We start from the raw sequence: 26,202 nt of genomic DNA, 5'->3' as shown, positions 1-26,202 counted from the left end.
CTTGTCCATAAGAGAAGCACTCTAGATATGAAGAAACAGATAGATTGAAAATAAAACAATCTATTGAAAATAAAACAATAATTGGAAGAATTATAGTCCCTTGGACTGCAAGGAGATCCAACCAGTCCATTCTGAAGGAGATCAGCCCTGGGATTTCTTTGGAAGGAATGATGCTAAAGCTGAAACTCCAGTACTTTGGCCACCTCATGCGAAGAGTTGACTCATTGGAAAAGACTCTAATGCTGGGAGGGATTGGGGCAAGAGGAGAAGGGGATGACAGAGGATGAGATGGCTGGATGGCATCACTGACTCGATGGATGTGAGTCTCAGTGAACTCCGGGAGTTGGTGATGGACAGGGAGGCCTGGCGTGCTGCGATTCATGGGGTCGCAAAGAGTCAGACATGACTGAGTGACTGATCTGATCTGATACTACAAAAATAGTTAGCAGAGAAAGGTTGATGAGGCTATATTAATATTAGATAAAATGATCTTCAAGTCAAAAAGTATTTTGAAAGACAAAGAGAGACATTTCACAATGAGAAGAAGCTCAGTCAGAAAGATATACTAATCATTAATGTGTATACACCAAATAACAGAGATTCAGAGTATACTTTGGACACCCACAGGTTGAAGAACTTTCTGCTTGGTGGACACATTGATGTACCAAGCAGATCTCAGGCCCTGAGTCCATAAGGAAAGGTCACAGAAATGCCTTATCTTAGACCCATCCAGACCTGGCCCGTCTTGCATTTGGCTGTTCTTGGGTTGTATCCTTTATAAGAAAACTGTGTCAGTGAGTTCTGAGTCATTCTAGGAAATTACTGAACCTGAGTTGACAACTGGTCAGTCAGAAGTTCAGGTGCCAGAGGACCTGTGACTGGCATTTCCAGTGAGCACTGACCCTTAAGCCTGTGGAGTCTGACCCTAACTGTGGGGTAGTTAGTGTCAGCACTGATGTATAGTACATTGAGGGAGGTTGGAAAAAAAGCACATAGTGCATTCACCAAGATGGATTGTCAGTCCAGTTGCTCAGTCATGTCCAACTCTTTGTGACCCCGTGAATCACAGCATGCCAGGCCTCCCTGTCCATCACCAACTCCTGGAGTTCACTCAAACTCATGTCCATCAAGTCAGTGATGCCATCCAGCCATCTCATTCTCTGTTGTCCCCTTCTCCTCCTGCCCCCAATCCCTCACAGCATCAGGGTCTTTTCCAATGAGTCAACTCTTCGCATCAGGTGGCCAAAGTACTGGAGTTTCAGCTTCAGCATCAGTCCTTCCAATGAACACCCAGGACTGGTCTCCTTTAGGATGGACTGGTTGGATCTCCTTGCAGTCCAAGGGACTCTCAAGAGTCTTCTCCAACACCACAGTTCAAAACCATCAATTCTTCGGCGCTCAGCTTTTTTCACAGTCCAACTCTCACATCCATACACGACCACTGGAAAAACCACAGCCTTGACTAGATGGACCTTTGTTGGCAAAGTAATGTCTCTGCTTTTGAATATGCTACTAGGTTGGTCATAACTTTCCTTCCAAGGAGTAAGCGTCTTTTAATTTCATGGCTGCAGTCACCATCTGCAGTGATTTTGGAGCCCCCAAAAATAAAGTCTGACACTGTTTCCATTGTTTCCCCATCTATTTGCCATGAAGTGATGGGACCAGATGCCATGATCTTCGTTTTCTGAATGTTGAGCTTTAAGCCAACTTTTTCACTCTCCTCTTTCACTTTCATCAAGAGGCTTTTTAGTTCCTCTTCACTTTCTGCCGTAAGGGTGGTGTCATCTGCATATCTGAGGTTCTTGATATTTCTCCTGGCAATCTTGATTCCAGCTTGTGTTTCTTCCAGTCCAGCGTTTCTCATGATGTACTCTGCATATAAGTTAAATAAGCAGGGTGACAAGATACAGCCTTGACGTACTCCTTTTCCTATTTGGAACCAGTCTGTGGTTCCATGTCCAGTTCTAACTGTTGCTTCCTGACCTGCATATAGGTTTCTCAAGAGGCAGGTCAGGTGGTCTGGTATTCCCATCTCTTTCAGAATTTTCCACAGTTTATTGTGATCCACACAGTCAAAGGCTTTGGCATAGTCAACAAAGCAGAAATAGATGTTTTTCTGGAGCTCTCTTCCTTTTTCCATGATCCAGCAGATGTTGGCAATTTGATCTCTGGTTCCTCTGCCTTTTCTAAAACCAGCTTGAACATCTGGAAGTTCACGGTTCATGTATTGCTAAAGCCTGGCTTGGAGAATTTTCAGCATAACTTTACTAGCGTGTGAGATGAGTGCAATTGTGTGGTAGTTTAAGCATTCTTTGGCATTGCCTTTCTTTGGGATTGGAATGAAAACTGACCTTTTCCAGTCCTGTGGCCACTGTTGAGTTTTCCAAATTTGCTGGCATATTGAGTGCAGCACTTGCACAGCATCATCTTGCAGGATTTGAAATAGCTCAACTAAAATTCCATCACCTCCACTAGCTTTGTTCATAATGATGCTTTCTAAGGCCCACTTGACCTCACATTCCAGGCTGTCTGGTTCTAGGTGAGTGATCACACCATCATGATTATTTGGGTCGTGAAGCTCTTTTTTGTACAGTTCTTCTGTGTATTCTTGCCACCTCTTCTTAATATCTTCTGCTTCTGTTAGGTCCTTAGCATTTCTGTCCTTTATCGAACCCATCTTTGCATGAAATGTTCCCTTGGTGTCTCCAAGTTTCTTGAAGAAATCTCTAGTGTTTCCCATTCTGTTGTTTTCCTCAGTGGCTTTGCATCGCTGAAGAAGGCTTTCTCCTCTCTCCTTGCTATTCTTTGGAACTCTGCATTCAGATGCTTATATCTTTCCTTTTTTCCTTTGCTTTTCACTTCTCTTCTTTTCACAGCTATTTGTAAGGCCTCCTCAGGCAGCCATTTTGCTTTTTTTTGCATTTCTTTTCCATGGGATGGTCTTGATCCCTGTCTCCTGTACAATGTCACGAACCTCTGTCCATAGTTCATCAGGCACTCTGTCTATCAGCTCTAGTCCCTTAAATCTATTTCTCACTTCCACTGTATAATCATACGGGATTTGATTTAGGTCGTACCTGAATAGTCTAGTGGTTTTCCCCACTTTCTTCAATTTAAGTCTGAATTTGGCAATAAGGAGTTCATGATCTGAGCCACAGTCAGCTCCCAGTCTTGTTTTTGCTGACTGTATAGAGCTCTCCATCTTTGGCTGCAAAGAATATAATCAATCTGATTTCATTGTTGACCATCTGGTGATGTTCATGTGTAGAGTCTTCTTTTGTGTTGTTTGAAGAGGGTGTTTGATATGACCAGTGTGTTCTCTTTGCAAAACTCTTTGCCCTGCTTCATTCTGTACTCCAAGGCCCAATTTGCCTGTTACTCCAGGTTTTTCTTGACTTCCTACTTTTTCATTCCAGTCCCCTATAATGAAAAGGACATCTTTTTTGGGTGTTAGTTCTAAAAGGTCTTGTAGGTCTTCATAGAACCGTTCAACTTCAGCTTCTTCAGCGTGAGTTGGGGCATAGACTTGGATTACCATGATATTGAATGGTTTGCCTTGGAAACGAACTGAGATCATCCTGTCGTTTTTGAGATTGCATCCAAGTACTGCATTTTGGACTCTTTTGTTGACCATGATGGCTACTCCATTTCTTCTAAGGGATTCCTGCCCACAGTAGTAGATATAATGGTCATCTGAGTTAAATTCACCCATTCCAGTCCATTTTAGTTTGCTGATTCCTAGAATGTCGACGTTCACTCTTGCCATCTCCTGTTTGACAGTCCATTTTAGTTTGCTGATTCCTAGAATGTCGACGTTCACTCTTGCCATCTCCTGTTTGACCACTTCCAATTGGCTTTGTTTCATGGACTTAACTTTCCAGGTTCCTGTGCAATATTAGTCTTTACAGCATTGGACCTTGTTTCTATCACCAGTCGCATTCACAACTGGGTATTGTTTCTGCTTTGGCTCCATCCCTTCATTCTTTCTGGAGTTATTTCTCCACTGATCTCCAGTAGCATATTGGGCACCTACCGACCCAGGGAGTTCCCCTTTCAGTATCCTATCATTTTGCCTTTTCATACTGTTCATGGGGTTCTCAAGGCAAGAATACTGAAGTGGTTTGGTTTGCCTTCCTTCTCCAGTGGACCACATTCTGTCAGACCTCTCCACCATGACCCGTCCATCTTGGGTGGCCCCACACGGCATGGCTTAGTTTCATTGAGTTAGACAAGCCTTGGTCCAGGTGATCAGATTGGCTAGTTTTCTGTGATTATGATTTCAGTATGTCTGCCCTCTGATGCCCTCTTGTAAGACCTACCATCTTACTTGGGTTTCTCTTACCTTAGACGTGGGGTATGTCTTCACGGCTGCTCCAGCAAAGCGCAGCTTCTGCTCCTTACCTTGGGAGAGGTGTATCTCCTCACGGCCACCCCTCCTGACCTTGGACGTGGAGTAGTTCCTCTTGGCCCTCCTGCACCCACACAGCCACCACTCCTTGGATGTGGGGTTGCTCCTTTCCGCAAGATGGATTGTACACAGAGTCAAAAAATAAGTCATAATAAAATTTAAAAGACTTAAGTCTTAAAGAGTATGTTTACTCTTTATAATGTAATGAGCTACATTATAAACAGGTTAATATAATGTAGGAAGGAAAATTTTCAAATATCCGGAAATTAAACAACATAATTCTAAATAACCCATGGGTCAAAGAAGAAAACATAAAAAAAATTTAAAAAATATTTCAACTGATGAGAATATATCAAAATTTTGAGATGCAATAAGCCAGTGCTTAGCAGGAAATTCATAGCTTTAAATGTTTAGTAAATAGGAACAAAGATATAATATCAACCATGTAGTGTTCATCTATAGGAGCTAGAAAAAGAAGAATAAATTAAACCCAGAGTAAGTAAAAAGAATAATGAAAATAGTAAGAAAGAAGAAAATGGTAAGAGCAGAAGTAAATTAGATACAAAAAAACCCAGAAAATTAATAAAGTCATTCAATTAATCTTTTGAAAATGATTAAAATTGACAGAATCTTAGGAATACTGATGAACAAAAGTGAGAAAAGTGTGAATTGCTATTATTAGTAACAATAGAGGGATATGGTTATAGTTCCCATATATATTAAAAGAAAAATAAGAGAAATCATATCCAATTTTTACTACTGAATTGGATAACTTAGATGAGATGGACATGTCTATTAGAAAGTACAGCTTAACAAAACCGACACATATTAACCTAAATATATTAAATTGAGTTTATAATCAGAAACTTTGACATAAAACTCTAGGCCCAGAATACTTTTCTACAGAATTCTAGCAAACATAAAGGAAGAAATAATAAATAGTATACTGTTTTTGGGAAGTGAGGCCAGCTTAACCCTGACAGGTACATCAAACAGAAAAATATTAATCAATATTACTCATTAACATATACACCAAACTCCTTAATGAAGTATTAGCAAATTAATCCCAGCAATATATAAAATATGCAAAGAATATATATAATATATACAAATGATGATCAAGTGGGGTTTGAGCCCAGATATGTAAGGTTCACATTTGAAAATTAATCAATATAATTCACCATATTAACAGGATAAAGGAGAAAAATCATATGGCCATTGAAATAGATACAGAAAAAGTATTTACAAAATTCTGTATCACTTTTTTCATCTGCTCCTTCTCTACCTCTGGTTGACCCATGCTCGCTCTGAGCTATGGGTACCTGCTAAGCCAGGGAAGCTGTCATCTTCTATCACAATTATTTACTGGGACCTCATCAGTCATCATGTGATATTCCCTGGCAATTATAAGATCCTGAAGATCCTGAGTGGGCTGTGCCTGAAAGTGGAAGGGAAGATGGTCAGTATGGCTGAGGATACCATTGATGGAAATGTACTTTGCTATCCAGTGCTTTCAGTACCCAAGGTGAAAGCACAGTATTCACTAGTGTTGATATGATCATGAATCATCACTTGCAGAAAAATAGTTTCACAAAAGGAGCATGTAAGAAATAAATCAAGGCTTTCCTGGTGGTTCAGTGGTAAAAGAATCTGTGTAACAATGCAGGAGACACAAGTTTGATCCCTGATCTGGAAAGATCCCACATGCCACCAAGCAATTAAGCACATGTGCCACAACTATTGAGCCTAGGCTTAGAATCTGGGAGCCACAACTGCTGAGCCTACATGATGCAACTACTGAAGCCTACATGCCCTAGAGCCTGTGCTCCTCAACAAGAGAAGCCACCGCAATGAGAAGTCCTATACACTAATAATGAGAAAATAGAAAGAGAAATTAAGGAAACAATTCCATTCACCATTGCAACGAAAAGAATAAAATATTTAGGAATATATCTACCTAAAGAAACTAAAGACCTATATATTGAAAACTATAAAACACTGGTGAAAGAAATCAAAGAGGACACTAATAGATGGAGAAATATACCATGTTCATGAATCAAAAGAATCAATATAGTGAAAATGAGTATACTACCCAAAGCAATCTATAGATTCAATGCAATCCCTATCAAGCTACCAATGGTATTTTTCACAGAGCTAGAACAAATAATTTCACAATTTGTATGGAAATACAAAAAACCTCGAATAGCCAAAGCAATCTTGAGAAAGAAGAATGGACTGGAGGAAGCAACCTGCCTGACTTCAGGCTCTACTACAAAGCCACAGTCATCAAGATAGTATGGTACTGGCACAAAGACAGAAATATAGATCAATTGAACAAAATAGAAAGCCCAGAGATAAATCCATGCACCTATGGCCACCTTATCTTTGACAAAGGAGGCAAGACTATATAATGGAGAAAGGACAATCTCTTTAACAAGTGGTGCTGGGAAAACTGGTTAACCACTTGTAAAAGAATGAAACTAGAACACTTTCTAACACCATACACAAAAATAAACTCAAAATGGATTAAAGATCTCAATGTAAGATCAGAAACTATAAAACTCCTAGAGGAGAACATAGGCAAAACACTCTCCAACATAAATCACAGCAGGATCCTCTGTGACCCATCTCCCAGAATATTGGAAATAAAAGCAAAAATAAACAAATGGGACCTAATTAAAAATAAAAGTTTCTGCACAACAAAGGAAACTCTAAGCAAGGTGAAAAGACAGCCTTCAGAATGGAAGAAAATAATAGCAAATGAAGCAACTGACAAACTAATCTCAAAAATATACAAGCAACTCCTGCAGCTCAATTCCAGAAAAATAAACGACCCAATCAAAAAATGGGCCAAAGAACTAAACAGACTTTTCTCTAAAGAAGACATACAGATGGCTAACAAACACATGAAAAGATGCTCAAGATCACTCATTAGCAGAGAAATGCAAATCAAAACTAAAATGAGATATCACTTCAGTCAGAATGGCCATGATCAAAAAGAATCTACAAACAATAAATGCTAGAGAGGATGTGGAGAAAAGGGAAGCCTCTTGCACTGTTGGTGAGAATGTAAATTGATACAGCCAGTATGGAAAATAGTATTGAGATTCCTTAAAAAACTAGGAATAAAGCTACCATATGACCCAGTAATCCCACTAGGAGGCATATACCCTGAGGAAACCTAAATTGAAAAAAACACATGTACCCCAGTGTTCATTGCAGCACAATTTACAATAGCTAGGCATGGAAGCAACTCAGATGTCCATCAACAGATGAATGGATAAAGAAGCTGTGGTATGGATATACAATGAAATATTACATTTGAGTCAGTTCTAATGAGGTGGATAAGCCTATAGTCTATTATACAGATCAAAGTAAGTCAGAAAGAGAAAAATGAATATTGTTTAGTAACGCATATATAAGGAATCTAGAAAGATGGTACTGATGAAATTATTTCAGGGCAGCAAAGGAGACACAGACTTAGAGAACAGACTGATGGACATGGTGAGGGGGGAGGAAGGAGAGGATGGGATGTATGAAGAGAGTAATGTGGAAATAAACATTACCATATGTAAAATAGATAGCCAGTGGAAATTTACTGTATGCTCAGGGAACTCAAATCTGGACTCTGTAACAACCTAGAGGTGTGGGATGGGGAGAGAAGTGGGATGGGGAGAGAAGTGGGATGGGGAGAGAAGTGGGAGGGATGTTCAAGAAGGAGGGGACGTATATATATATATACCTATTGCTGATTAATGTTGATGTTTGGCAGAAACCAACACAACATTGTAAAGCAAGTATCCTTCAATTAAGAATAAATAAATCTTTAAAATTAAAAGAAAACATCTCTAGGGTGCATCAAATGCAGCAGGGACTTATAGGAAATGAATACAATAGTTACATAGTAACTCTTCAATTTTGGTGAAAAGAGGGTCTACAGTAATCCAAGCCTATGCCCCAACCAGTAATGCTGAAGAAGCTGAAGTTGAACGGTTCTATGAAGACCTACAAGACCCTTTAGAACTAACACCCAAAAAAGATGTCCTTTTCATTATAGGGGACTGGAATGCAAAAGTAGGAAGTCAAGAAACACCTGGGGTAAAAGGCAAATTTGGCCTTGGAGTACGGAATGAAGCAGGGCAAAGGCTAATAGAATTTTGCAAAGAGAACGCACTGGTCATAGCAAACACCCTCTTCCAACAACACAAGAGAAGACTCTACACATGGACATCACTCTACACATGGACATCACCATATGGTCAACAATGATATCAGATTGATTATATTCTTTGCAGCCAAAAATGGAGAAGCTCTATACAGTCAGCAAAAATAAGATCGGGAGCTGACTGTAGCTCAGATCATGAACTCCTTATTGCCAAATTCAGACTTAAACTGAAGAAAGTAGGGAAAACCACTAGATCATTCAGGTATGACCTAAATCAAATTCCTTATGATTATACAGTGGAAGTGAGAAATAGATTTAAGGGACTAGATCTGATAGAGTGCCTGATGAACTATGGATGGAGGTTTGTGACATTGGACAGCAGACAGGGATCAAGACCATCCCCATGGAAAACAAATGCAAGAAAGCAAAATGGCTGTCTGGGGAGGCCTTACAAATAGCTATGAAAAGAAGAGAAGCGAAAAGCAAAGGAAAAAAGGAAAGATATAAGCATCTGAATGCAGAGTTCCAAAGAATAGCAAGGAGAGATAAGAAAGCCTTCTTCAGTGATCAATGCAAAGAAATAGAGGAAAACAACAGAATGAGAAAGACTAGAGATCTCTTCATGAACATTAGAGATACCAAGGGAACATTTCATGCAAAGATGGGCTCGATAAAGGACGAAAATGGTATGGACCTAACAGAAGCAGAAGATATTAAGAAGAGATGGCAAGAATACACAGAAGAACTGTACAAAAAAGAGCTTCATGACCCAAATAATCATGATGGTGTGATCACTCACCTAGAGCCGGACATCCTGGAATGTGAAGTCAAGTGGGCTTCAGAAAGCATCATTACGAACAAAGCTAGTGGAGGTGATGGAATTTTAGTTGAGCTATTTCAAATCCTGCAAGATGATGCTGTGCAAGTGCTGCACTCAATATGCCAGCAAATTTGGAAAACCCAGCAGTGGCCACAGGACTGGAAAAGGTCAGTTTTCATTCCAATCCCAAAGAAAGGCAATGCCAAAGAATGCTCAAACTACTGCACAATTGCACTCATCTCACACACTAGGAAAGTAATGCTCAAAATTCTCCAAGCCAGGCTTCAGCAATATGTGAACTGTGAACTTCCAGATGTTCAAGCTGGTTTTAGAAAAGGCAGAGGAACCAGAGATCAAATTGCCAACATCCGTTGGATCATGGAAAAAGGAAGAGAGTTCCAGAAAAACATCTATTTCTGCTTTGTTGACTATGCCAAAGCCTTTGACTGTGTGGATCACAATAAACTGTGGAAAATTCTGAAAGAGATGGGAATACCAGACCACCTGACCTGCCTCTTGAGAAACCTATATGCAGGTCAGGAAGCAACAGTTAGAACTGGACATGGAACCACAGACTGGTTCCAAATAGGAAAAGGAGTACGTCAAGGCTGTATCTTGTCACCCGACTAATTCAGCTTATGTGCAGAGTACATCATGAGAAACACTGGGCTGGAAGAAGCATAAGCTGGAATCAAGATTGCCAGGAGAAATATCAAGAACCTCAGATATGCAGATGACACCACCCTTACGGCAGAAAGTGAAGAGGAACTAAAAAGCCTCTTGATGAAAGTGAAAGAGGAGAGTGAAAAAGTTGGCTTAAAGCTCAACATTCAGAAAACGAAGATCATGGCATCTGGTCCCATCACTTCATGGCAAATAGATGGGGAAACAATGGAAACAGTGTCAGACTTTATTTTTGGGGGCTCCAAAATCACTGCAGATGGTGACTGCAGCCATGAAATTAAAAGACGCTTACTCCTTGGAAGGAAAGTTATGACCAACCTAGATAGCATATTCAAAAGCAGAGACATTACTTTGCCAACAAAGGTCCGTCTAGTCAAGGCTGTGGTTTTTCCAGTGGTCATGTATGGATGTGAGAGTTGGACTGTGAAGAAAGCTGAGCGCCGAAGAATTGATGGTTTTGAACTGTGGTGTTGGAGAAGACTCTTGAGAGTCCCTTGGACGGCAAGGAGATCCAACCAGTCCATTCTAAAGGAGATCAGCCCTGAGATTTCTTTGGAAGGAATGATGCTGAAGCTGAAACTCCAGTACTTTGGCCACCTGATGCGAAGAGTTGACTCATTGGAAAAGACTCTAATGCTGGGAGGGATTGGGGGCAGGAGGAAAAGGGGACGACAGAGGATGAGATGGCTGGATGGCATCACTGACTCAATGGACGTAAGTCTAAGTGAACTCTGGAAGTTGGTGATGGACAGGGAGGCCTAGCGTGCTGTGATTCATGGGGTCGTAAAGAGTCAGACATGACTGAGTGACTGAACTGAACTGACTGAACTGAACTGATAGACTGTTTTTCCTCATAACTTTACCTTATTTATTGGTTTAATGTTCTTACTTAAATAGTGACTATGTACCAGGAAGTATAGTAATGATTAACCATATGTGGCTATGTATATTTAGGCTTAAACAATTACAATGAAATAAACTTAAAAATCCAGTTGCCGTAGTCAGACTTCAACAGCTCAGTATCCACATGTGCTTAGCGGCTACTGTATGGAACAGCACAAATGTAACACATTTTCTTCATCAAAGAAGAGCTATTGAACAGTATCATCTAGCTTTGATTTACATAATAAATATATTCAGTATTTTTCTGTTCAGTTCTTTTCCATGTTATATTTTTAGCTATTCATTCCGTGTTCAGACCAGACATGTAGGGAAATATGAAATTTCAAAGTTTTGTTTCAATGTACTACTTGCAGACTATTGATGAAAAAGGAGAGTTCAGTGTCCCGAGTTGCTACGGAAATATTAAAAATGATAACGGTGGTTCCAGCCTTACCTTTGAGCATCCTCTGGATGACGTCAATGTGGTCGATTTGAAATGGATCCATGACTTTGTATTAAAATCTCTGGAACTTGTCTATCAAGTAGAAAAATGGGAAACACTCGTATCACTTGCCATTCAGTTCAATGCAGTTTCGCAGTAAGTATCTCTGAAAGGGCGGCTAACAGCGATAGACTTCACTGAGAAGAACGTGTCTTTACTAATGTTTGTTTCTAATATATATTTTACTCTTATCCAGTGAAAGATATACAGAGCAAGTGACTCCACTCCTGGTTTACGCACAGCGCCAGCTTCTACTGCAAATATCCAAATGCAAGGGCCCAGACATCAGCCAACAGGCTTGTGTAAGATATGAGACTGAATACAAACAGAAGGTAAGTTTGGCTCTGTTATTCATGCAGTTGTGATTTCTTATTAGTACGCAGATAGCTAGCAAGGTTTGGGATCAGATAAACGTTGCTATTTTCACTTAGGCATTTATCATTCAAATCAGCAAACATTGTTGAGAATCGCTGTTTGACAGTATTTTCCAGATACAGAGAAAACAAAAATTAAGTCCTTGTACACGAGGAGCTTATATCCAGGTCAAAGCTGATTTACCCATTAGGCACAGTGAAAAGAGTGCTGGAGACATAGCACTTTTTTAGGAGCCATTATATGTTTTGATTTCTTTTACAATCAGAAGAAAAAGGAACTTTTATGTTAAAGACAATGTTGCAGTTTTAATAATATTTTTTGATGGAGCAGTAGGCCCATGAAGGCAAAAGTACCTAGGGCTAATGAATGACATGTTGCAGTTTAAGTTGGGGGAGGAAAGAGATACATCTATTCTCTCATTTATTAGCTTAATAAATATGTACTGACTCCCTAAGATTAGAGCTGCTGCATTCAATTGTGCAGTCTGTGTCCTGCCCTAGGGCACTTGGCATACGTTGGGGTGCTGAATCCAGCCCCTGCCCCACACACTAGTCCATGTGGCCTTGAGGGGCTTGCAGCCCCCCAGAGAAGGGAGGGCTTTTTCCTTCTCACAAAAGCTGCTTATGGTCTTGGCATATTCTTGCCTCTTGCATATTCTATGTAGAGAGAGCTGTGTTCTTGCTTTATGGAGTTTAGTTTCAGAAGTATGGAGGTAGGACCAGTGGATAAACATGTAAACAGATAAAAAGATTTATGATCAGCATAAATTCTCTGAAGAAGATAAAACAGCTACATGGGATAGAGATAGGCTGGGGTGAGAGGTGGAAAAGTTGAGCAGAGGTGATCGGGAAGGTCTCTTGGAGATGGTCACATTTGGTGGGAAAGGGCCAGCCCTATAGTGGAAAAGAACATTCCAGCCTAAGGGGAGAACAGGATCAAAGACCTTGAGTTGGGGCAGGAAGGAGGCCCAGACCCTGCAGTGCAGCAGACAAGAGAGATGAGAAGAAGGGGCTGCTCCTTCTGCATCTTCTTGGGTGCTTCCTTCTCTTCTCCCTAGTGTCCCAGTGTTAGTACAGCCCAACGTTCTGCTCTTGGTCCTCCAGTACTCTAGCTAGATATTCTCTGTTAGAGAGTTAACTCAACCTGCAGCTCAAAGTAAACATCTTTATGACGATGGCTACCAAAATTACATCTCCTGTCTAGACCTTTCTCCTGTATTCTGTGCTGACGTATCTAACTGCCTGTATCAGTCAGGGTTCAATTAAAGAAGCAAAATTAGTTACAGTTGTCTTTCCCTTCCCCAAATGTCCACATTGATTTTTCCCACACCTTTTCCAGTCTTGACTGAACATCACATTCTCTGTGAAGACTTTTTCCTCACTGCCTTGTTTAAATGTACGTGTCTGTTTGTCTGTTTTTCTCTATAGCATTTATAACTCTTAGTCCACTTTATCATGTACTCTATATATTTTGTTTATTGTCTATTTCCACTACAATAAGTACCACAAGAAGAGGAATTTTTGCTTATTTTCTTTTCTGCTATATCATCTGTGAGCTTGGAGTAGTGCCTGGCACATAATAGGTGTTCAATAAAGATTTTTTAAATGAAGCTGGAGAGGTGGGAAGGACTAGGTCAAGTAAGATCTTAATAGGCTGGGGGAAGGAATTTGCATTTTCTTAGACTGTCCTTGCATCTCATTATAGAGGTAACTACAAGGGATGATAATAAAGAAGCATCATCTATATCAGACTGGGGTTCAAGGATGGTTGTATTTTGAGCAGGGATGTGGGAGGTGGGGTGGAGAAATGGAGAGAAGAGGATCTTGGACCTTTTAAAGGAATTACCTTATGTCTAAAAATGGTCTGTTTCATTTTAGGACTCATTATCTGTTAAAAAATACTACAGAGGACGTTAGTTCTGAAAAACTCCACCAGGGAAGTTTAAGTAGTGTTAATTATGAGTAGAGGGGAAATCTGCCATTGAAAAAGCAGCCTCTATTTTAAATATGTTTCGACTTACATAATGGGAGATATATTTAGACTAGTGAATTTATAGAACATCAGAGAAATTATTATAATTGCTCTACATAATTTGCCTAATGCTTTTCCAGCTGTGGTATACATAAGAAATATGAAAAATTATGTAGCCACTTTTTTTTTCCCTCAAAAGTTCTCATGATTGAATGTTACTCTGGAGCTTTTATTTGTAGCATCTTTTTGTATCTCTTCTTTTTGGCTAACGAAAAATAAGATGAACATTTCAAGTAAGCAAAAATTTGGCTCCAAATACCTAAGTGATATTTGTTTTCTCCTATCTTTTTAAAGATAACCTGCCGAAATTTCGTTGGGGTACAGCTCAAGATTAATCCTCCAACCAATAAAGGGACAGCTACAGGACAGCGAGCAGATGTCCTTAGAAAGCTTATCTATTCAGGTTGGAACCAATCTTAGCTTGAAGCTCTTTCTCTCTTCTTTAAAACAAGATTGCTGTTGTGTTCTGCATGTCCAGTCTCCCATAATTAAAGTGTTTGCAAAATCTCTTTTGCAGATTTGACTGAAAATAATCCACTTGATATTTACCATCTTATATTGCTATAAATGTCACTTAAGGGGAATTAAAACTCATGTCTTTTATTAGTTTAATCTGTAAGTTAAAAAAGGGAAATAAGAGAAGAGGGAGAAAGGAAATTGATGGGAAAAATTAAAGATGAGAAAAGACTGTTTCACAAGTTTTTCTCTATTTTTAATTTCACTTGGGAACTCTTTAAACTGATCTTTCGCTATTTTCTTGGTTCTATCCTGATCCCCATAATAACTTCCATTTCCATAATCAGTATGGATTATTTTTCTACTGGTGTTACCAAGGTTAACTTGTTGGTTTTTAAACAAGAGTACAACAGAAGATTCTGAAACATTATGACTCCTTTGCTTTTAGCTGGTGAGGCCTCTTGGAATGTTTTGGCAATGTGGCTTATAGGAATGAGATGATGGGAAGGGATGAAAATGGGAGTAATGCCTCTCTCAGTAGTGGTTTTCCTGTCTCTGTTTTGGGTAGAGGAAAGAAATGCAAGTCTTCTCTTTGATATCTCTTGCATTGACAGGTGGGTTCTTTACCCCTAGCATGATCTGGGAAGCCTTGATGTGTTTGGATTCCTTCATTTATTTATCTGTTGATTTTAGGTATGTATGTGTGTATGTATGTATTTATGCATGCATTCATTCATTCATTTCTTGAGTCAGGCAGCCATTCAGTCATTCAGCAAATATTTATTGAGTATCTACCATGTGTTAAGTGCTATACTAGGTCCTGAGAAACTGGGAAAGATTGAAGGCAGAAGGAGAAGGGGATGACAGAGGATGAGATGGTTGAATGGCATCACCAACTTGATAGACATGAGTTTGAGCAAGCTCCGGGAGTTGGTGATGGACAGGGAAGCCTGGCGTGCTGCAGTCCATGGGGTCACAAAGAGTCGGACACAACTGAGGGACTGAACTGAATGACTGACTGAGGTCCTGAGAATACAAAGATGAATGAGACTAAAGATTTGTTATATGATTTACAGCCCATTGAAAGAGACCGATAAATAAGCCAGAGATGATAGTGTAGAGTAGTAAGGTCTATACTGTTGTGACTCCTGCTGCTGCTATAAACAATAATAGTTAATGGCTAACATCATTTTTGAGAGACTCTATGTAATTTAGTGGGGTTATCATAAAAGTAAAAGGCAAAAGTTGAGAGCAGAAAGGTTGGCAGGAATTGGATAATAAGGGGTCTTAGAAGGTAGGGTAAAGAGGCTCAGATATATCTAGGGAGCTGAAGGGAGCTAGTTAGAAGGGTTTAAAGAAGGAAAATGAAATGATCATATTTGTGTTCTTGAAAGACACTTCAGCAACGTGGAGAATGGGTTGGAAGGAGACCACATGGCGGCAGGAGAGCTGCTGCTACCTGTTTATGGGTTTACAGACATGAGGAGGTCCTGGACTTAGATAGTGAGAACAGAGGGGTGGGCAGCTGTATGCTCATTAGGTGAGGGGGATGCACGAGGAAGGGAGGAGTTCAAATTGCTTTGGTTTCTGGCTTGGGTGGCTAAGTGGTTGTGGTATCTTCACTCTATTAAAAAGTACTGAAGTGAGGGGCAGGTTAGAGGAAAACATCTCTTTGCTATTACTGAGTTTGAGGTGTCTGAGTAATAGTTGAGTAGAATCATCCAGTCAGTCAGTGATCAGTGCAAAGAAATAGAGGAAAACAATAGAATGGGAAAGAGTAGAGATCCCTTCAAGAGAATTAGAGAGACCAAGGGAACATTTCATGCAAAGATGGGCACAATTAAGGACAGAAATGGTATGGACCTAACAGAAGCAAAAGATGTTAAGAAGAGGTGGCAAAAATACAGAGAAGAACTATACAAAAAAGATATTCATGACCCAGATAATCATGATGGTGTAATCACTCCCCTAGAGCCAGACATCCTGGAATGTGATGTCAAGTGGGCCTTAGGAAGCATCACTACGAACAAAGCTAGTGGAAGTGATGGAATTCCAGTTGAGCTATTTCAAATCCAGAAAGATGATGCTGTGAAAGTGCTGCATTCAATATGCCAGCAAATTTGGAAAACTCAGCAGTGGCCACAGGACTGGAAAAGGTCAGTTTTCATTCCAATCCCAAAGAAAGGCAATGCCAAAGAATGCTCAAACTACCACACAATTGCACTCATCTCACACGCTAGTAAAGTAATGCTGAAAATTCTCCAAGCCAGGCTTTAGCAATACATGAACCATGAACTTCCAGATGTTCAAGCTGGTTTTAGAAAAGGCAGAGGAACCAGAGATCAAATTGCCAACATCTGCTGGATCATGGAAAAAGGAAGAGAGTTCCAGAGAAACATCTATTTCTGCTTTATTGACTATGCCAAAGCCTTTGACTGTGTGGATCACAACAAACTGTAGAAAATCCTTAAAGAGATGGGAATACCAGACCACCTGACCTACCTCCTGAGAAATCTGTATGCAGGTCAAGAAGCAGTAGTTAGAACTGGACATGGAACAACAGACTGGTTCCAAATAGGAAAAGGAGTACATCAAGGCTGTATATTGTCACCCTGCTTATTTAACTTATATGCTGGATTGGATGAAGCACAAGCTGGAATCAAGACTGCTGGGAGAAATATCAATAACCTCAGATATGCAGATGACACCACCCTTATGGCAGAAAGCTAAGAAAAACAAAAGAGCCTCTTGACAAAAGTGAAAGAGGAGAGTGAAAAAGTTGGCTTAAAGCTCAACATTCAGAAAATGAAGATCATGGCATTTGGTCCCAACACTTCATGGCAAATAGATGGGGAAATAGCGAAAACAGTGAGAGATTTTATTTTTTTTGGGGGGGGGGGCTCCAAAATCAGTGCAGATGATGACTGTAGCCATGAAATTAAAAGACGCTTGCTCCTTGGAAGAAAAGTTATGACCAGCCTAGACAGCATATTAAAAAGCAGACATTACTTTATTGACAAAGGTCTGTCTAGTTAAAGCTATGGTTTTTCCAGTAGTCATGTATGGATGTGAGAGTTGGACAATAAAGAAAGTTGAGCAGCAAAGAATTGATGCATTTGAACTGTAGTTTTGGAGAAGACACAAGGAGATCAGAGAGCCTTGGATAGCAAGGAGATCCAACCAGTCCATCCTAAAGGAAATCGGTCCTGAATATTTATTGGAAGGCCTGATGCTGAAGCTGAAACTCCAATACTTTGGCCACCTGATGCGAAGAACTGACTCATTTGAAAAGACCCTGATGCTGGGGAAGATTGAAGGCTGGAGGAGAAGAGGATGACAGAGGATGAGATGGTTGGATGACATCGCTGACTCAATGGACATGAATTTGAGTAAACTGGGAGTTGGTGATGGACAGGGAGGCCTGGCGTGCTGCTATCCATGGTATCACAAAGAGTCGGACACAACTGAGTGACTGAACTGAACTGAACTGATGATACATCAGTGAGGCACTCAGCAGGTTTGTATTTTCACCACCAATGCATTGGTATTGGTTGAAATCAGAGGCTTGAACAAGGTCACCCAGAGGGTGTTCTTAAGAATATGGACCTGGGGATGCCATCACTTTGGAATCTGTGTCAGTCAGAAAGGGCTGGGGTACATAGCAGTTACGAACAATCCCTGAATCTCATTGCCATAAGACAAGGAAAAGTCTGTTTTTTGCTCATGCTTGTGTTCAGTGAGGTTGAGCAGCTCCTCATGGACTGATGGAATGTCCATCTCGACACAGGCTTCCATGATGGTTTTAGAGGCAGGAGACAGAACACTAGTGTTATCCTCTAGGGCAGCTATAACTGGAGGCATATAGGAAATGGTTAAGACTTTGAAGTGAGACAACATGCATATACCATACACTTTACGCTAAGGGCTTTAAGTGGATTGTTTTATTATAACAACCCCATTAAAATTCATTGGACATCAGGCACTCTGATAAATGTTTTGTGAGTATTAGCTTACAACTGCCTGATGAGGTAGGTTTGCTGTTGTCTCCATTTTTTAACCAGGAAAAATAATGTTTTGTATATTTTTCATATTTTATAATTTTATATTCATAGTTTATATATAAGTCAGATGATGGCTGTTCAAGCTGATACTTGAAGGTGACACATTTTCCACAATTTTATTGGCTAAAGTCATGTGGCCACATCTAACTTCAAAAGGGGAGGGTAGTGTGATTGTACTCTGTACCCCAAGGATAAAGACGGACTATGTGAAGAGCCCTAGTGACTGTGATGGAAAAAACAGAGGCAGAGCTCATATCTGAAAGAAATTGGGATGTGGCTTAAGAGGTGGGAGGTACAGGAGCTGAGGGTGTTACAATAAGGTGGAGGAGAGAGAGAGTGTGTATGAGTCAACAGTCAGAGAGAGGTCAACTAAGATGAGGGATTCTGTCCATTGTATTTGGGAAGTCATTGTCCCTGGCCTTTCTGCTATGACACCCTCACCTTAGGGTCTTGCTCTAGCTGTTTCTCCTTCCTGAAGTGCTCTTCCCCCATCCAGGTGGCTCTCTGATAAACCCCTCACTTCCTTAAAATCTTTGTGTGCATCTCATCTTTTCTGTGAGGCTTACCCTGACCATTCTATTTGAAACTGCATCCTGCTTCTTTCCTTCCAATTCCCCTTACCCTAATAAATGTATTCTTTTTTTCCCCCCTGAAGCACTTATAGCCACTTATCACATTCTTTAACTCAGTTTTTAAAAACGTATATTTATTGATTACTAGTCTGTCTCTACTGATAAAAGGTAAGCTCTGTGAGGTCAAGGACAATTGGTTTGTTCATCGATGGAATCCACATGCCTTCATCAGTACCTGACACATAGTAGGAACTCAGTGTCCACTTGCTGAATGAATGACTTTAACAATAGTAGTTTCAAAGAAATGGCTGTGAGGTTAATGGCAGTGTTTTGAGTGGTGGGTGTGGTAGTGGTAAGCTATGCCTGCACAGTGTCACTGAATGAGAATTGCCTTTGATGAAGCTTAGAAGTGACAAGAAAGAAGCAGGAGCGGCCAGAAGGGAAAGTGGAACCCAGGGGGGCTTTGTTTTATTTGTGTGGTTGTTTTAGTAGAAGAGAAGGAGAATATTTCTATATTAAATAGAAAGATCCAGGAGAGAGGGAGAGCCAAGAGAGAAAGATATTTAATCAGGCAAGGAGCTTGAGGATGAACAAGGCAGAAAATGGGATATATGGGACTTAGGATGTTGGGACACCCCTGATGCTAGATAAGAAAGGAAGGAGAGAACAGGTTCAAATGCAGGAAAATTTGTAGATGGTAGTGGTAGAATTTGAAGGCATCTTTACTGGGCACTAGAGATTTTCTTAATGAAGCAGGGAGTTGAGAGCACAGCCAAGGTTGAGATTCCAGGAGAGATGTGAGGTGGTGGACTGGAAAATAGGAGAAAGGAAGATAGGAGAGCTGCAGAGCAGTGTAGACGATCCAGTTGAGTAGCATTGGTGACCATGAACTTGTAGGTTTTACTGCCAATGATAAATTATTTCCTCATATTCAGTGAACAGCAGGAGGACCAGCTTCCCCTCATCAGTCGTGTGTGAATAGTTCCAAAGAGCATGTTTCTTCCTGGGTGTGTTGTCCTTTTCTTCATCTTGTCTGTCAAACCTCTGGAGATCCTCCAACTTGGGATCTGTAACTCAGAATGTGATTTATACTGTCCCCTCCATCCTAAAAAGAACTGGCAACAAATGTGAGAAAATTTGTCAAAAATGCTTGTTATCAATCTTCTGGTTACCGGGGGTGGGGGAGTAGGGGGTGTGGTGTGGGGAAGGGGAGGAATGAATTGGGAGATTGGGACTAACATATACACACTATTATACATAAAGTTGGAGAAGGCAATGGCACCCCACTCCAGTACTCTTGCCTGAAAAATCCATGGGCGGAGGAGCCTGGTGGGCTACAGTCATGGGGTCGCTAAGAGTCGGACACAACTGAGCAACTTCATTTTCACTTTTCACTTTCATGCATTGGAGAAGGAAATGGCAACCCACGCCAGTGTTCTTGCCTGGAGAATCCCAGGGATGGGGGAGCCTGGTGGGCTGCCATCTATGGGGTCGCACAGAGTCAGACACGACTGAAGTGACTTAGCAGCAGCAGCATACATAAAGTAGATAACTATTAAGGACCTGCAGACCACCCTTATGGCAGAAAGTGAAGAGGAACTAAAAAGCCTCTTGATGAAAGTGAAAGAGGAGAGTGAAAAAGTTGGCTTAAAGCTCAACATTCAGAAAACGAAGATCATGGCATCTGGTCCCATCACTTCATGGCAAATAGATGGGGAAACAGTGGAAACAGTGTCAGACTTTATTTTTCTGGGCTCCAAAATCACTACAGATGGTGACTGCAGCCATGAAATTAAAAGACGCTTACTTCTTGGAAGAAAAGTTATGACCAACCTAGATAGCATATTGAAAAGTAAAGACGTTACTTTGCCAACAAAGGTCTGTCTAGTCAAGGCTATGGTTTTTCCAGTGGTCATGTATGGATGTGAGAGTTGGACTGTGAAGAAAGCTGAGCGCTGAAGAATTGATGGTTTTGAACTGTGGTGTTGGAGAAGACCCTTGAGAGTCCCTTGGACTGCAAGGAGATCCAACCAGTCCATTCTAAAGGTGATCAGCCCTGGGTATTCTTTGGAAGGAATGATGCTAAAGCTGAAACTCCAGTACTTTGGCCATCTCATGTGAAGAGTTGACTCATTGGAAAAGACTCTGATGCTGGGAGGGATTGGGGGCAGGAGGAGAAGGGGACAACAGAGGATGAGATGGCTGGATGGCATCACCGACTCAATGGATGTGAGTTTGAGTGAACTCCGGGAGTTGGTGAGGGACAGGGAGGCCTGGCGTGCTGCAATTCATGGGGTCGCAAAGAGTCGGACACAACTGAGCGACTGAATTGAACTGAACTGAACTGAGTACTTTGTAATGAACTATATGAGAAAAGAATCTTCAAAAGAGTGTATATATGTATATGCATGGCTGATTCACTTTTCTGTACAGCAGAAACTAACACAACATTGTAAATCAAATATATTCCAACAACAACAAAAAAAGAAAATGCTTGTTATCAAAATGGTGACTAACATTTAAGAGCTAGGAAAAGCATACCTAGGAAAACTCTAGACCCACATGACCAGTAGGTGCTTAATGACAATGGCTGCAATGTGTCAGGAAAGCACGTTGCCAGTCTGTTGTTAGGTTATATTTGGAAAGGCAAGAGGGTGGGTGGTAGGGCAGAAAGAAAGATGGGGTCATCAGGCTTCAGTGATCCTTTGAGATGGTTCTCATCTCAAATGGTGGTGGAGGTAGAGCTAGTTTGAGCAATGAACAGAGTTATTGTTGTTGTTTAGTCTCTAAGTCATGTCTGATTCTTTAGTGACCCCATGGACTGTACCCCTCCATGCTCCTCTGTCCATGGAATTCTCCAGGCAAGAATACTGGAGCAGGTTGCCATTTCCTTCTTCAGGGGATCTTTCCAACCCAGGGATTGAACCTGAATTTCCTGCATTGGCAGGTGGAGTCTACTGCTGAGTCACTTAGGAAGCCCATGGACAGAGTAGGAGTATTCAAATAGATAAGATCTAAAAAATATTGTAATGGCAGTAATAATTGATTGAGCCAGTACTTTATTATCTTCTGGTGGCTCAGATGGTAAAGAATCTGCCTGCAGTGCAGGAGATCTGAGTTCAATCCCTGGGTCAGGAAGATCCTCTAAAGAAGGGAATGGCTACCCACTCCAGTATTCTTGCCTGGAGATTTCCACAAACAAAGGAGCCTTGCGGGCTACATATAGTCCACGGGGTTGCAAAGAGTCAGACATAACTGAGCGACTAACTCTTCAACAATTGTAGGAGGTAGATATTATTATACTTATATTACACATTAGATAATTAAATGTTACAAGTGAGTGCTGGAATCATGGTTCAAACTCTGGTCTGTCTGATTGCTCACGGGGCTCCACTGAGCTATTAGGTCTGTCTGTCCTTTGTCCCTTTTCAGGTTAGATTCTCTTCTTAACTTATAGCATTCAAGAAAAAATTTGCTATATATCAGTAATCATGGGGAAACAGATATTTTATTGTTACTTGTTATGATAGTTGCACAATTTTAAGATGATCCTGCATAACTACTACAGGTTTTACAGTGAACCATTATCATTAAAATCTTGGCATCCACCTGATACCTCCTTATGAAACTCTAGGACCTCTGTGTCTAGGAGCATAATTTGGGCTGTGCTTTTGGGCTTATTAGGCAAATTTTTAGGATGCTGAATTTTTTTTTAGTGTACTAAATTCAGATCATTAATGTGTTTATAAGCATGATGGTCCTTATATCACCATGACATGTTTGCAATTCTTAAAAGAGTTTTAAAAAAAGAACAAATATACTCCTGATGGTTTCCACCCCAGATCACTGCTAGAACATCATAGATTTTCTTTTGGCATAATAGCATTTGGAGGTAATGCTTGATACATTTAATTCTTCAGAACAGATACTGTAACGCTCCAGTGCCTAGGAACATTTGGTATTCTCATTATTTAACAGCATTCTATTCTCCCTCTAGCTATTTAATAATGCATATGTAATTTGGTACAGTCTCTGTAGGATTTGGAGGAGTGAGAATACCTTACTTTATAGATGATTTTTTGTATGGATGAGTAACCCGCCTGCTTGTTAAGCTTCAAAGGGGTGATAACTCTATGGATATGCCTTTTATTGTAGCTGTTTTTGCTTTCTGTCTGGGATCTCTTTCTTCAGGTTTGGCTGTATTGGCATCTAAGCTCTCTAACAGGATACTTCAGCCTTCACGTGTGTTGGAATTTTGAACCCTTTGGCTGGTGTGTTTTATTAGTGCCTCTGGGCATTTGGATTGATGTCACCAAAGGTGTAGAAAGTGGCCCAAATTTTATATCACTCACTGGGATTCTTCCTTATTGAGCCCATCTCTCTGGAGTCATTGCATTTCAATTTTAATGTCTACACTGGTACACGAGAGACATAGTAAATCTAGTCTTCTCTCCTCCTCCTCCTTATTTTTACCTATTTCAAACTGTTGAGGCTATTAGTGCCTTTAAAATAGCTTCTGAATTATCCATAGAAGTTCTCAGAGAGGGACCCCTTGAGACAGAGATGGCAGAATAAGGCCTGCAAGCTAATGATATTTCCTTATTGCTTTGCATCATTTATCTCCTGTAGACAACCACCAAAACACCAACAGAAGCCTAATTAGACAATAAGAAAAAAGGGTATACTAGGGCTTGAAAGAAGAGAAAAAAGTAAGGTAAAATATAATTTAGGAAAACAACAAAGAGAAATTATTTATAAGCATATATTTGCTAAAAAGTAGCAGGATGATTTTATTCAGAGCCCATATTTTAAAGATGGCAAACATCTCCTCTTTTCTCTCTTATAATCTGTAATCACTGGCATGCCTTTGTGACTTTTATTCTAGAACGTAAGCTCTGGGAGAGCAAGGAGTGTTTCTATTCTGTTCATTTGTACCTGCTCGGTGCCTGGCATGGCACCTAGTACTGGTACGTTCTCAGTGGACATTTTTAAAATATAATGTGAGCTCCATTTATTAAATGCTTCCTCCATGACCAATACTGTGCTGGACCTGTCACAAACAGGTTAAAACGTAGTCTAGTAACTCTTGGAGGTAAATCTTACCATCCCAGTTTTAACAGATCTTGCAAATGAAGGCCTCCTGAGAAAGTTACTGTCTGAAAATATTAATATGTGAGGGCTTCCAGTTTCCTCCCTTTCCTTTGCTTTGCTGAACTTCTTTCCCTCATCTCACTCGCTATGGAAGAAAAAATGAAAGCCAAGCTCTTGAATTCTGGCGGGAAAAGTGGAGAAACGGAGCAGAAACCTATGATCTTCAGGGTGCTGTGCGTAAGGGTTGGGGTGGGAGAGATGAGGGCATGCCTTGTCAGGACTCACGCAGGACTGTGCATGCTTAGAGGAGAGGTGGGTGGTGGAGACAAGGTGGGGGGACAGGAGAGCGAAGTTGGCAGGAGAAGAGTGTGACCTGTGCCTCATTATTTGATCCTCTTAAATGTATGACAGGGAAGTGTGTCATGAAGTGAGTCATGAGTGAACTTGCTGGGGGCACAGATGCACTTCTCAACATAGCCATGTTCCTGGTTTGACCAGAGCCTCCAGTGTTTCTAGACATCAAGGTGTAATGAAAGATGTGTCTCCACGGTCATTGAATGTGACCCCGTGTTATTTTCACCAAGACCTCACTGGGCTTACAAGGACCCCAGGCTTAATTTGTATTATTCTCAAAGTGTCTCTGTGCCCACATTAGCACGCCTTAAATTAGGATCATTGCCTGTTCCCCAGATCTGACACCCTTTGGGAAACTATTTGGGAAAGGCATCAGACTAAAACACTGGTTCTCTCTCTTATGTCTTGTAAGGGCTTAAAACAAGTGTCGCTGTTGTTTTCTAATTGCTAAGTCACGTTTGACTCTTTGTGACCCCATGGACTGTAGCCCACCAGGCTCCTCTGTCCATGGGATTTCCCAAGCAAGAATACTGGAGTTGGGTTGCCTTTTCCTTCTCCAGTTAAGACAAATGACTGTCCCTCAAATTCACTTTTCCTCCTTTGTAAAGTATGAGTGATATTTATCTCTGCTAGTTGTAAGATACTGTGACAATAAATTGAGATTAATGCCTATGGAAGTGATTATTAATAAAGTTTGTCCCAAGCATTTAGCTTTGAAAACTGTTGTCATTCATTCATGTAATGAATGTTTATTCAGCACATACCTTGTAATAGGTACAGTTATAGGCCAGGGGTGAATTCAGTGGACAAAATGGGCAAAAATCTCTGCTCTCACAGAACTTGCATTTTAGTGGTCAGAGACAATCAATAAATAAGTAAAACCCATAGTAGGTCAGAAGCTAATGGGTGCTGAGAAGAAAAGAGAAGTTGTGACAATGTTAAAGAGAGTGATCAAAGAAGGCCTCACTGAGGAGTTAACAGTGAAGTTGTAAGCTTAAGGAGTTGAGGAATCAGACCTGGGGATATCAGAGGGAAGAATGTTCTAGGACAAAGTGAACCACTGGTGCCAAGACCCCTGGGTGGAAGCATGCCAATGTGGGAGGGAGTAAGGGGGAGAATAGTAAGGTCACAGGGAACCTCTTCTTGGTGGGCCTTAGAGGTCACTCCAAGGACACTGGTGTTCTCTCTAGGTGATGGGGGAGTCTTGGACAGGGGTGTGACATGAGATAATTTATATTTTAAAAGGGATAACATATTTTAAAGGGGGTCCTCTGGTTTTTTTGTTGAGACTGGCAAGGGTAGAAATGGGGAGACTGCTTGGGGGTGGTCACAGTGATTCAGAAAGAGATGTCGGGTCTTGGAACACAGTGGAATGGAAGTGGTGAGTAGATCTGGGGAGAGATGGTGGCACTCCAGACATTTTCTGAATGGGGAGCCTCCAGGATTTGTTGTGAATTTGACTTGGAGCTTGAAATGAGATAAGTCAAGGATGATGCCAGCTTGTGGCCTGAGCAACTGGAAAAATAGAACCACCCTTTAATAAGATGAGGAAAGACTATGAAAGGAGTAGGTTTAAGGAGGAAAGATTAGGAAATCAGTTTGGAACATGCTAAGTGTGAGATGTCCATTAAATGCCCAGCAGAGGAGACCAGTGGATAAATGAGCCTGGACTTCAAGAGAAATGGGGCCAGAGATAGAAATTTGGGAGCCACCAGCATGTAGATACTTAGACCCATGAGACTAGATGAGATCATCAAGGGGGTGAATGTGTTACTGAACTGGGTTCTTGGACTCGTTAATC

The 26,202-nt window shown here is 40.8% G+C and overlaps 2 protein-coding genes across 3 annotated transcripts in view; both read left to right on the top strand.

Annotated features, from left to right (window-relative positions):
* Positions 1-26,202, top strand: part of NEDD1 (NEDD1 gamma-tubulin ring complex targeting factor) — a 296,141-nt gene that overhangs the window by 31,350 nt on the left and 238,589 nt on the right. The gene's annotated exons all lie outside the window — the stretch shown is intronic.
* The window catches only part of CFAP54 (cilia and flagella associated protein 54), a 309,026-nt gene that overhangs the window by 137,856 nt on the left and 144,968 nt on the right, over positions 1-26,202 (top strand). For both annotated transcript variants that reach the window (XM_055576675.1, XM_055576666.1), the window contains exons 37-39: positions 11,334-11,557; positions 11,658-11,793; positions 14,162-14,270. In XM_055576675.1, coding sequence (XP_055432650.1) covers positions 11,334-11,557; positions 11,658-11,793; positions 14,162-14,270 — 469 coding nt within the window. The remainder of the gene's footprint in view (positions 1-11,333; positions 11,558-11,657; positions 11,794-14,161; positions 14,271-26,202) is intronic.

This window comes from Bubalus kerabau, chromosome 1 (genome assembly GCF_029407905.1).
Source record: "Bubalus kerabau isolate K-KA32 ecotype Philippines breed swamp buffalo chromosome 1, PCC_UOA_SB_1v2, whole genome shotgun sequence".
Taxonomy (NCBI): domain Eukaryota; kingdom Metazoa; phylum Chordata; class Mammalia; order Artiodactyla; family Bovidae; genus Bubalus; species Bubalus kerabau.
The sequence above is the reverse complement of the archived record's forward strand: the minus strand, read 5'-3'. Positions and strand labels throughout refer to the sequence as shown.